General features: G+C 40.6%; 1 protein-coding gene across 2 annotated transcripts in view; it reads left to right on the top strand.

The window, feature by feature from the left end:
- The first annotated feature begins 7,533 nt into the window (after positions 1-7,533).
- Positions 7,534-13,761, top strand: part of LOC105923045 (cationic amino acid transporter 2-like) — a 37,117-nt gene continuing 30,889 nt past the window's right edge. For both annotated transcript variants that reach the window (XM_036132146.1, XM_036132145.1), the window contains exons 1-2: positions 7,534-7,669; positions 7,751-8,109. In XM_036132146.1, the coding sequence (XP_035988039.1) occupies positions 7,626-7,669; positions 7,751-8,109 (403 nt within the window). In that variant the 5' untranslated portion in view covers positions 7,534-7,625. The remainder of the gene's footprint in view (positions 7,670-7,750; positions 8,110-13,761) is intronic.

The following is a 13,761-nucleotide window of genomic DNA, read 5'->3' as shown; positions in this document are numbered from 1 at the left end:
TCTGGAAGTGCCTTACTGACAGTGTATGCAACAAAAAAGAAGAAATCTGTTTGTCTGCTGAGCACCATGCATCAGAAAATGGAGATTGGGGAGACTCAAAAACAGAAACCTAACACTGTTATTGACTATAACCACTTGAAATGCGGTGTGGACATTATGGACCAGAAATTACAAACTTATTCAGTGCATGCAGGAACACGGAGATGGCCCGTAGCTGTTTTTTACAACCTACTTGACATGGCTGCAACAAACAGGCATGTTTTGTACAAGGAATGCACAGGGTCTAAAGACAGTCGACGAAAGTTCATTCTGCGCCTTGCAGATGAACTTTGTTACAGGTTTATGCAGGAAAAGGAAATACAAGAAGAAAAGATGAGACAGCATCGTGAGATGAATGGTAAAACAACACAGTGCCAGGTGCGCAATCTCTGCAATAGGAACCACAGCACTGAGCGTTGTGTGCACTGCACAAAGTATACCTGTCACAAATGCAGGATGGACTCACCTTGGGTTTGTGGAAACTGCTAAATGGGACAATTGTAGCTTTATATGTAGTGCTTTTCCTTGGATGAAATAAATGTTACTCCAATACTGAAGTCATACTGTTTGTCATTTTCTAAGCTGAAATGTTAAATGACATAAAAAGGCAAGACAAGACATAATACAATTATTCTTAAGTTGTTCTTTCTGTCACATAGTGAGTTTTTCAAATTTAAATGAGTCTATTGGTGAATGGACAATATAAATAGGCTCTGCCTTTTCTTGTTGGAAAAGCATGGCTATGACCTGTTCTCAGCTCAGGAACTAGGACCCGTCACAGGTTATTTGCATTACAATAGGGACAGTTAGCAAGGTAGAATGAATACACAAACTTGAAGAGGGGAGGGGGGCTTGCAAGAAAACTTAAATTCTCTGGGACTTCTATTGTTAGGCTCTAAACAAAAAAGAACCCGCCAGAACATTCCTTCAGTCACGCAAACTATCCTAGCCACTGTAGAACACAGACCACCACCTGTATAATCCCTTAACCCCCACCTAGGAATATTTCAAATCTGTGTGTAGACCTGGATGGACTGAGTAAATCAGATCATCCGTTATCTACAGACCAGTCCAAAGGATTGTATCCTATGATGCGGGTCGCAAATCCTAATGTAGGAAATCAGCAGCCTCAAACAATCCCAGTTTTCCATCCGTGGTCGTTAAAGGAAGCTAGAAATGTTGGGGAGGGAAAAATAACTGCAAATTATACAGACAGAACCCCACAAGGCGGAATATTTGAACATCAAGCGCGAATGGGAAATAAACAAAGGCAGCTGTGGCAGACGCAGCATGTACAGTTTTCCGCAGGAGGACGGATTATGGACATTTTGGGTCCATAGAACAATAAAAAAATATGTTAATGGGAGTTTTCCAGCCAAATGTATCCACGTGGGTTACAAAACACTTACTTACACTGACAACGTCTAATGTAACCACAGTATTTGAATATAAGCGTCACGCAGAGAAACACGCTAAAAAGGGAGGTGATGCGTCAGGAGGGGGGGACACATTTTCTGGGCAGATCCTACGTCTGATTCAGAAGAAATATTTGCTTTAAAAGCCACCGGACCCCTCGACAGCGTCGAGGAGGTTTCCGAGGAGGCAGGGGCGGTCCTTGCGACCGAGGGGGGGTTTCAGCCCAAATCAGTAAAAACAGATCGGGGATGCTGGAATTGTGGGTCACCCAACCATTGGTCTAGGAAATGTCCCAACCAGATACAAGCACCTCATCTGCGGGGACGAGGAAGAGACCGCAGGGGCGGTTCTTCATATGAGTCGTGACTAGGAGCTAGAGCAAATGGGGCTCCAAAGCCATTAAAAACAGTTTGTGTGTTGTTATAAGAATTATTATTCTGAAGTCACAATGGCCTCACACCACTCGGACAGAGGAGGCCTTGAGACCTGATGTCTGTGTATAAGATCCACTGTTGCTGAGTGCAAGGCTGAATGCTGCGTAGATACTGTGCAGCATGGTGATTGTTTAGGATACTGTCTTTGTTATGTCTCAAGCCAAGGTCACTGTGCAGTATTAGGGGGAGCCGAAAAGCGAGACAGGCAGACTGCAGCGGGACCGTGGAGTGCGATTACTTTCCATTTATGTGATCTCTGCTCTGTTTCTCACTAAAAGTGCTGGAACTATATCACCGCCGTCTCCTCATTTAGTAAAGATGGGAACTCAGTTATCTTTGCTTAGAATTCCATCTACAATTCCCATAACAGTGTGCAGAGCATGGGAGCTATTCAATGCATTAAAAGTAAAACCATACATAGTGCTTACAATTAATGGAAAGCCAGCTACTCTTTTATGCAAATCAGGTCCTGTAAAACATGCATAAAAAATAATCTAGGACTAAAGGCATGTAAAATGCCCATTTTTGTAAAATCAGCAAACGTCCCTAGAATGGATGTCAAAAGCATTAGAAATAAAGGATCCTCAAACAGGAAAAAAGGTTGTATGCTACTGTAGTAATGTCACCAACCTTCCCAATTAATCTGTTAGGGCAGAATCTGATGAAAATTATTTAAAAGGTATTCCATGTGCATTGTGGTCTACAGGACCAACTGATGTAGGATTATTGACAACAGTAGAACGAGTTAAAATAGTACCTAAATCAAAGTACAGGCCGTGGATAAAACAGTACCGGCTAAAAGATGAAGAACAGGAATAATGTTATAATAATGTTATAAAAATGTATTGGATGCAGAAATAATTAGACCATGCCCAGATTCCCAATTTTGGTTCGCTTTTACTTTTGAGGGGCAAAAATATACGTGCACACGCCTACCACAGGGATTTGCAGATAGTCCTACAATTTTCACCCAGACCATTTTAACATGCTTAAAGAGCTGTAATCTAAAGCATGGAAGTCAAGAGTAAATGTACGTGGATGACCTTCTGGTTGTGTCTAAAAGCTGAAAACTGTAGAGCAGACTCCTTGCAGCTGCTACATCATTTTGGTTAAAACAGGAAACAAAGTTAGCAAAGATAAAATACAGTGGGTGCAGAAACAAGTTTGTTACAGGCCATGTTATTTCAAAAGAAGGTAAAAAGATGCAGGAAAAGCCAAAAACTGTGATAGCAAGTGCGCAGAAAACCAGTTACTAAAAAACAAAAAAATGTCCTTTTTAAGATTGTGAAATTACTGCAGAACTTGGATTCCACATTATGTAGAGAAAACTCAGCTTCTCTTAAATCTTATTTATGCAAGCTAATGGACATATCAGACACAATCCAGTGGACCCTAGAAGCAGAACAGCAATTCACAGAGCTAAAAGCAAAGCTTATCTCAGCAACTGTCTTAGCTCTACCAAATTATCAAAAACCGTTCATCCAAACAGTCGACTGTAAAGCTAGTTTTATGACCTATGTGTTGTTACAGCCTCATGGTGATAAGCTAAAGACTAGTTCCTGTGAATCTAGAAGGGTTGTTAAACAGACAGCAAATTGCACCAACTGCAGAAAAACAAATATGGGTAATAAATGGAGCAACAGTGGATCTAGAAGGATTCTATACAGTTTGTAACAAACCAGTTCTCCCTAAAAGCTTATTCAAATCAGCAGCTGTTTTGAGCCATGGGCCTTGCCATGTCTCAAAAAGGAGGGATAACTATAATACAGCATCACTTTATAACATATGGATTTATTTCATACACAATTTTTTTTGTAAAGCCTGTACAATCTGTGTTAAACATAACCCTCAGGGTAATTTTAGATCAGAACAGTGAAGGTTTCCAGAACCAAAGGAACATTTTGAAGTGATGCATTTTCAAAATGGGTTTAAATAATCCCAGCAAAGCATGCAGATGCACTGACAGTAGCTAAATCAATATGCAAAGGTGTAGTTCCAAATTTTGGTATCCCACAGAAAATATAGTGACAATGGTCCACATTTTGTGAACCAGGTGATTCAGCAAATGGCAAGCAGGTTACAAATAACCTTAAAGAATCACTGTGCTCATCATCCACAAAGTGCAGAACTTGTGGAAAGAACAAATGGGACAGTTAAATCCAGGCTTGAAAAGTGTATGGAAGAAACAAAGAGGCCATACCAGAGTGCCTGGACCTAGTAAAACTGTACATGAGAATAACTCCAACGAGCAATGGTTTGACCCCTTTTGAAATAATACATGGCAGACCATGCAAATTACCGCTGTTCACAATACAAATGCCACCTAAGGAGGAAGAAAAGACACTAGCAGACCACGAGAGAAATGTTGCAGTCTAAAGCTCTGCGCTGCCTGGGGCCAAGCAGACAACAGCGTAGAGGAGGGCTGAGGCCACCACAGAATCAGAAGGTTTTAAGCAGGGGCCTGCTCACTCCAAAGGACCTCAGCATCCTCAGGAGGTGGAGCCGGTGGCTCTGGCCCTTCTTGTATAGGGCTTTGGTCTTATGAGTCCAGTCCAGTTTATTATTGACGTAAACACCCTGGTATTTGAAACTCTCCACAGTTTCTATGTCCTGCCCCTGGATGTTCACGGGGAAGTGAGGTTGGGGTCTTCTCCTGAAGTCGATCACCATCTCCTTGGTCTTACTGGTGTTCAGACACAGGTGGTTCCTCTCACACTAGTCCACAAAGTTCATGATGACCGACCGGTACTCCAGCTCGTTCCCCTCTGATACACAACCCACAATGGCCGTGTCATCTGAGAACTTCTGATGATGGCAGCTGTCCGTGTTGTAGGTGAAGTCCGAGGTGTAGAGGGTAAAGAGAAACAGAGACAGGACGGTGCTCTGGGGGCCCCCGGTGCTGCAGACTGCCATCTCTCACTGACAGCCGTGCAGCCGCATGTGCTGAGGGTGGTCAGTGAGGTAGTCGATGGTCCAGACAGCAAGATGTTTGTCCACTCCAACGTCCTCCAGCTTCCCCCTCAGCAGCACTGGTCTGATTGGTGTTGAAAATGACTCTCACAGCGCTCCCTGTGGTCTCCAGGTGGGTGAGCACCCGCTGCATCTCTACTCCGATGTTGGGCCGGTAGGCAAACTGCAGCGGGTCCAGGGTGGGGCTCACCAGGATGCGTAGGTGTGCAAGGATGAGGTTCTCCATGGTCTTCATCAGATGGGAGGTCAGGGTGACTAGTCTAAAGTGGGCTGGTTCCTTGGCGTGCAGCATTTTGGGAACCAGTACCACACAGGAGGTCTTCCACAGGATGGGGACCACCCCCAGGCTGAGGCTCAGGTTGTAGAAGTAGCTGAGGACCTCACAGAGCTCATCTGCACAGGTCCTCAGCAGCCTTGGGGGGATGCCGTCTCATCCTGAGGCTTTCCTCTGTTTCAGCCTCATCAGCTGGCCTCTCACCTGCGTTGAAGTGACTGTGAGGGGGGAGGAAGACAGGACTGAAGGTGTGGATGGGTCGGGGGTTGGTGAGATTGGCGTCGGGGGGGAAGGGTAGGTCTCTGGTGGGCTGGGGGTTGGAGACGTGTGGATAGTTGAAGGCAGGGAGAAAAAGCAAAGAAACATTGAAAAAATTCACAGTGCGGCATTTATGACATTTGTAAATCAGAGGTAAAAGGACAAGTGCCCACATTAAAATAATCTGTTAAAAATTGAAATTCCTCTGAGGCTGTGTGTTCAGCCTATAGGTTATACCAGAATGCAATGCTCGGAGTCTAAAGCAGCATATTGGTCAGTCATCGTCATTAGCCAGGAAATTTTTGATCCCTGAAGCCATGTTTCCTCTTAATTCTTTCACCTGCAAGGTCTTCCAGCAGTGCCAATGCATCCACCGCACAGCGCTATGCATGTGTGTGTGTTTCACCGTTTACGGCAATCAAAATAATTGCCTCATGCCTTCTCACAATAATCTGTTGATCTATAGAGCATGTCACCTCGGTGATTATTGGTGAAAGGAATGTGATGGTAGAAACCCCGTGTTGTCCGTGCTTTTAGTTAAGATTTAAGCTGACTTATGGGCATTTTTAACATTTATTTGAAAGGTCCTTATGTATACTTAAGTGTCACCAGTGCAAGCATGAATAACACTTTTGTGTGCTTATGACGAAGTCTCTGCGATAGACTGGCGACCTGTCCAGGATGTACCCCGCCTCTCGCCCATTGACAGCTGGAGATAGGCACCAGGACCCCTCACAACCCCACAAGGGATAGACGTGTTAGAAAATGGATGGATGATGAAGTCAATCTTTGATTAAAGTCTGATATGGAGTGAAGTTGAATGTTTTAGAGGAATCGTGATGCAGTTTCGCTGCAATTCATCAATTTACCATCTGCGTCGACAATATCCCCTGTCCCCAAAATGAACATACACATGGGTCAGGGTTGTTGTGAGGCCCGCACATTTTCCCGTCAAGTTTTTTTTTTAATAGATCGCAACTTTTGCGTGGAAAGTGACGTACGCACATTTCAGGACCCATTTTGTGCATACACAAGCTTTATAAATGAGACACCTGGTTCTTAGTTCTGGATGGGGTGGGAAAATAAATCTTCCAAATTTTATGTCAAATATCTCCCTGTCTGCTCTGCGACAGACTGGGGACCTGTCCAGGGTGTACCCCGCCTCTTGCCCAGTGGGTGCTGGAGATAGGCATCAGCAAACCCATGAGGGGTGACCTGACAGAAAAAAAATATTTTATGGAAAGGCCTGGACTGCAAACTTTGTGTGTTGAGATGAAAGAATGCTGTGGACTTGCTGTGGTTTGAGGTTTCCTCCATGACAGACACAGGACACTGGAAGATTTAGTAATTTATCCACCTGATTCAGTTTTATTTATAATTCATGCAGTGCTTATTAAGTATTCATATATTGCATTTTGTATTGTAAAACGATATGTTATTTTTACTGGAAGTGATGGGAAATATCCCTCAGATGTTATCAGAAGATTCCAGAAGGAAGAGAGAAGGGCTAAGTGGGGTGAGGTCACACAGAGGACACCTGTCAAAGTTTGATGGCTGTCACCCATCAGATTTTGATGGCTTTCAGTGTGCCACCTGTCATAGGAGATGGGGGAGGGGGGTCCAAGTGTGTGTATGTGTCTGTGGGAAGGGGGACTGACACAATATACTTGGTGAATTTGTGAGCCTCTACAAACATATCAATATATAGAAAATATAAATAAAATATTTGTAATATATTCCAAATGCTTTTAATATTACTTTTATTCTAATCTAAGGAATGACAATGTGCATCTCCATTATTTTAAAACAAGGAAAATAAAAATAAACTACTTCTGTTGCTTAGTTTAGCATGATCTATGATTTACTGCAGAAAATTCTACTTTTCATGCAATGACAGTGTGCATCATTTACTCTCAAACTTTGAGATATTGTGTATATTATATATGTATTGCTTGCTGTCATGACAGCTACTGGATTTTATTTTGTCTTCTGCTTATTTTATTTCCATTACAAACAAATCAATGGAAATTAAGCAGCAGTTTAATTTTTTTCCTTTAAATGTGGTTGTAAGTCATCACAAGTAAACAGGAAGACAGGAAGACGCTGCCTCAGCAGACTTATCAGCTGAACTAATTTCAGGTGTGCACTAGTCTCAAGCTGCAGGTCAGCTGCCTGGAAATAAAAGGAAATCCATAATCCCTTTTTTTCTTTTCATCACAATTTTTACTTTTAAAATGTCAAGACACACTGAAATCAGTAGTTTAGAAACAAATTCCAGGTAATGACCATTAGATAGCTGATCATTTCCACTCAAAACTAACTAAATACTGTGAAATATTTCAATTTCAATATCATGCAGCAAAGCGACAGCATTTATTCATGCACTGACCCGAAAGAAGCCTCTGCAGCCTGAAGATGAAGAGTCCAACTTCTGCAGGTGCCTAACCACCCTGGACCTGGTGGGTCTTGGTGTCGGTAGCACACTTGGAGCTGGGGTTTATGTGCTCTCGGGCGAGGTTGCAAGGGAAGTGGCAGGCCCCAGCATAGTCTTTTCCTTCTTTGTGGCAGCTGTGGCTTCAGTTTTTGCAGGAATGTTCTATGCTGAATTTGGAGCCCGGGTACCCAAGACAGGCTCTGCCTACCTTTACACCTATGTGACAGTAGGAGAAGTGTTGGCATTTGTAACTGGATGGAACTTGCTGCTGTCTTATGTCATTGGTAAGTAAACAATAAAACTGTTGTATTTTCAAGAAAGTTAGTTCAATATTACAAGTTAGTGAGTTTTGATAGGTCTAGTAAAATTAAAAGGTTAAGATGAGTAAATGGATTAAAGAATAATTTATTTCTGACAGTCTTCCAAAAATATTAAATTTAACACATACAAATTATAAATAACTTGCATCAAGCTTTTTATATCATGTTTGAGACAAAAATAAATGGTAAAATCCCACTAAAAGAGGACTGAAATGCAAAGCTTTGAACACTGCCACTCGGTGGAAAAAGATTATATAACATGCCCCCAAATTGACATCAGGATCCACCTAACTTTGTTCCATGCTCAGCTATCTTTGAGCAGTTTGACATGTTTCACTTTCCTTTTTAAACAAAGTGGTAGACCAAATGAAACCTTCAGGTACTCCTTCTGATACCATCCCTGCATGTAATTTTAAAATTGTGTTCCCTTCAATTGGACCCTAAGTTCTTGCCTTCATAATCAGCAGTAACACCTATGGAGTGGTTCCTAATGTTCTTAAGCATGCTGTGCTAAAACCACTGACAAAACAGACTCAAGCACTTGGAGTACTCAAATGTTAGACTGTTCTGAAAACTCCAGTTTCTTTCAAAAATATTGGAGAAAACTGTTTTATCTAATGAAATGACTTTCTGGACAAAAGTGGGATTTTGGATATTTTCCAGGGTGCCAGCCATTTACCATTTATGCAGATCACTGTCAGACTGATCTTGCTATAAACCCAAAAATGTATACTACAGCCAACATCTGTTAAAGTACCTTGAAGACATCAAAGGATGCATGACCATGAGTATTCTAAGCTTCAATGAAAACAGAAATGATTTTATTCAAACCTAACAGTAATTCACAAAACCCTCTTCCAACTCTTTGTGATCTGGAACCATATGTTAAGCAACAGGTTACAAATCTTGGTGTAACCCTGGATTCGGGTTAATTAACCAGGTCAGCAGTGTGTTTAAGGAAGGTTCCGTAAGATATGGAAGGTTGCCAAGATAAAACCAGTTGTATCAAAGCATAACCTGGAGATAGTAATCCATGCTTACATCAACAATAGACTACATTATTGCAATTCACTTAATAATGTTTTCAGTTATAGCTTTCTCTTACACCTTTTCTCTCACACTTCTGTCTGACACATTTTCTCAGACAGAGTCTGAGAAAATGTGTCATTCTAACTTTGGTGTTGTGGCACAAATATGTTGTGGTGTCGTGAATCTTGTGTACATAGTTTCTGTAAAAAGTAATTTCTAATTTTTAATGTAAATACTCTCACATAGCTGCCTCTGTTTGACATAATTTTATTTTTGCGTTTTCTTGTGACCTATGATAGTTTCTGTAAGTAGCTTTTGTAGTAAAAAATAAGAGAAGGAGTTGCCATTCTTTTGTTGGAAATAACTATTTTCTGTATTTGTGGATATGTTTAGAAATGCATATTCTATGTTTGCTTTCTTAAGTTATAAAAATTGGCAATAGCTTAAGCTAGCTCTCCTGACTTGCTTTGATACTCATTTGATACGAAATGTGAACACTGCACAGACGCCTACTCTCAGTCGGTGTCTAGTTAGCCATCCTGATAACTGACAGACATCTCTGACGATGTTGTTCCTCTTTCGGTAAGCGATTAAAAATATATATTTGGGTCACCTTTCTTATTATCACACCCAACTGCACAACATACAGATGGCACCTTCGATGACCAGGTGTACCGCGGGTACCACAGCAGGTACTCAATATGGCCGTGGCGACCATTTAATGCGACTGTGTTGTCAGCTACAAGGCATCTGTAGGTGAGCTTGAGGACTAAAGCATAGACACAAAACAAGCTCTTCTGATGGTTCTTAAAAACAACGGGAAATTAAGGAAAACTGACAGAGCTGAAAGGGAGATCGCGCAGAAGCAACATCTGGATCTTTGTAATCCCAAAAGGCACAGAGGGAGACTCGGTTCCCTGCTATGTAGAAGAACTGTGGGAAAAAATTGGACCTGCCAGAGGAGATGCCTGATTGAACGGACCCACAGAGCAACAGCACTGAGACCTGCCCCTGAATCTACACCAAGGTCAGTAATTGTGAACTTTCTGCAATTTGACACGAAAAAGGCAATCCTTTAGACAGCACGGCAAAAATGTATCCAAATAAAAGGCAAATCAGTATTCTTCAACCACTGCTATCGCAGCAAGGTTGTTAAAAACACAAAGAATACAACAGAATTAAAAAGGAGCTTAAGGAAAAAGGCATTAAATTCCAGACATCATGGACAAAATTCTAATCCACTGGGAAGACGGACCCAAAACCCACAACAATCCACAGGAAGCTGTGAGGGAGATGCTGAGAAGGGGGTAAAAGGTGATGATGGCAGCAAAGGATCAAGAGGATAACATAGAAAAAGAATCAAGGAGGTGTTTCAATGAGAACAGAAGTGTGACACACACAAAATGTGTAGTCACATTCGTTTATTTTATAATGATAATAGGTTATTTGCAATTTTAGTAACACTCCAGTTAAAGGGATGGAGGACTTTGACAAGTGTTTATTACCATATGTTCAGTTGATTCTGGGATAGATGTTTGTGGAGTTCACCACTAGGGGCAGCGTAGCGAGCAGGCAGGGAGTCCTCAGAGTGAAGGGAACCTCGTCAACCTGGTCGCTCCACTGAGCTATATAATACACTGGAGTGCTAATCACCGTCTGTTTGAACAAGTCGCTTTGAAGCCACCAGCCGCCATATTGGTACTCCCTATTATCCCCCAGTAACTAGGGAATATGTGCGCTACAGCATCGAATAACGAGGATTTTCTCATGTTCAGGGGGGCGTAAGACTTTTAAAATGTCAAATGCCATATACTTCTATGTTATGTTCTAAAACTATCAAGTACTGAGAAAGTCATGTGCTGAAATGTTTTTCATTTTATTCATTTAAAGATATATGTTTAACATTTATAAATATATAAATAACAATGTACAAAAATATATAATTACATATGTGTATACATATATATATATATATATATATATATATATATATATATATATATATATATATATATATATATATTTAATATGAATAACATGTAAAATATTTCAGCACCTAATTTCCTAGTAGTTGATAGTGTTAGTACATCCACTGACTGTAGAATTACCTATGAAACGTTTTCACTCAGCCAGAAAACTGCTTGTTGTTGCAACCAAATCCTATGGGATTCTGTGAGAGTAGGGAGTAGCAAGATGGCGGCCAGTGACTTCAGTTTTTCGGCAAAATCAGCACTCCAGTGTATTATATAGCTCAGTGGGTCGCTCACACCACAGACATATATACGTAGACGCGTCATTGGGCGCAGGTTCACACGTCAACATAACGGGCATATTGTATGTGGCAGAAAAAAGTTGCTATATATATATATATATATATATATATATATATATATATATATATATATATATATATATATATATATATATATATATATATATATATATATATATATATATATATAGAGATAGATAGATAGATAGATATGTGTGTGTGTTATGAATATAAGGATCAATTTGTTAAATCTAAACATTGTGGTCTTCATTATTTCATAAAACCGTGTCACATATGAACCCTTAGGAACAGACTTTTTGGGCGAGTATTAAAGAGGTAAAATTAATAATATGAGAAAAAAAGTCCTAGGTCAATAAAGTAAAAAAAAAAAAAAAACACGAAAGTGATAATGTTAGAGAAAAACGTTATATTATGAGAATTAAAAGGGAACATTTCCAGAATAGTCACAGTTTCCAGAATTATTTCACTCCTGGAGTAATAGGGCCAGGTTAGATTATTTTAAATATTTTTATTCTTTAGGAGAATAAATTCAGGAGAATGAAGCTAAAGGGATACGAAAATAAACTTGTAATATTACAAAAACAAAAATACTACGAATGCAAGGTATATTCAGAGATTAAAGTTCCTCTGATACTGTTTAAGTGACTGAGTAACTGCAGATTTGCCACATTTAAGATGGCGGACACTCTGACGCATCGCAGCATAGGCAGAACCCGCCCAATGACGCGTCTACTCTTATATTATGTCTATGGCTCACACTATGAAGCGAGGCTTCATCAAATCAGCGCTCACTGCCTCTTGTGTCATTTGTTCTGTTTATTCAGGTAATATTGTATGAAACACATACAAAATAATAAGCAGGTTGTGTATGTCTGATTAATTTTAGGCAATTTGTAGGTAGTTTTATAAACAGTAGACCATGTAAGCAGAGTTTTTAGACAGTACTGTATTGATGAGATGGATGCCAGATTTAGTAATGGCGGTGCCTCACCGTCACTTGATCTCTTAACAGTAACGAGTATAAAATCCCAAACATTATGTTGTTGAAGGTTTGTGTTATTGTTTTAAAAAAATATGCAAAGAAAAAGGATTGATTCGCAGACCAACCAACAATAAATGGGGAATATATTCCAATTGATACTCAATTAACATGAAAGCTTGTTTACTTAGGAAAGCTGCAAATGTACCTAGAAGTGGAAGCACTATTGTCTGCTAGTAAGATGTGTGTGTTAAATCTAAAGACCATAAATTTAAGAATGAACCAGATTTAACAAGGTAATTATGGACAGACTAGAAAGTGATTAAACATATTTGATTTTTGACATAAACTGACTGAACATAAATGTTACTGGAAGTGTATTTTTCATTCTAATCTCATGATGAAAGTTACTAAGAAGCGAGGCTGCATCAAACCAATGCTCACTGCCTCTCGTCTCGTCATTTGTCCTGTTTATTCAGGTATTTCCTCTGTTGTGGGTCCGCCCCCTTCTGTATCAGAAGCAAGGGACATCAACAAAGGGTGGAGCCGCCCAGAGGGCAAAAGAGAGACTTCAAGAGTTTCGGAGGGAAGAAGCAAGATCAACAGTGGGAAGCTGCTATGCACGTTCAGTAGTGACAATGGTGATGAGGGCAGTAGGACATATAATGTTCATATTTGTAAGAACTTGATTCAGTGGCGCTTGCAGGATTTTATCAGAGGGCACACACAAAACCATCAAAACACCTGACCCACACAAATGCAATTGACATGCGCGTTGCAAACAAATACATTAGCCTATGTGTTTGGGTGAATCTGCACCATCAACACCAAGTCAAATTCCTTGTAAGTGCAAACCTACTTGGCAATAAACGTGATTGTGATTATTTACCTAAAAGAACCAACACAGAAGCCAGTTAGTCCAGTTAGTTATCAGTGTAGCCCACCTCATTTTCAGGACACCACCTAAACAAGCAGCGGTTGAATGATGACATGCGGCTAAATATGTAATCACTGGTCAGATCAGGTAGGGGATCAGAGAAAATTACGAAGTCTGACATTGTACTGGCAAACTTACACACTGAAACAACACTATAATGACCTCCGATTGGCGTAACTGGGTGTCATTACCGCCAGTGTGAATAACAATCTTACTGCATTTACACTTGTCCTTAGCCAGCAGTTTCAGGTAGGATTTGATGTCGCCCTCTTATGGCCCCAGGCAGGCATTTGACTCTGGTGTCTCTATTGCCACGTTTCTGGCTATGGAGCTGCCAATTGCCAGATCCAGCTTCTCATCGGCTGTGGAGCTGAGTGG

This window comes from Fundulus heteroclitus, unplaced genomic scaffold (assembly GCF_011125445.2).
Source record: "Fundulus heteroclitus isolate FHET01 unplaced genomic scaffold, MU-UCD_Fhet_4.1 scaffold_476, whole genome shotgun sequence".
NCBI lineage: Eukaryota > Metazoa > Chordata > Actinopteri > Cyprinodontiformes > Fundulidae > Fundulus > Fundulus heteroclitus.
This window is presented reverse-complemented; position numbering and strand designations above follow the sequence as displayed.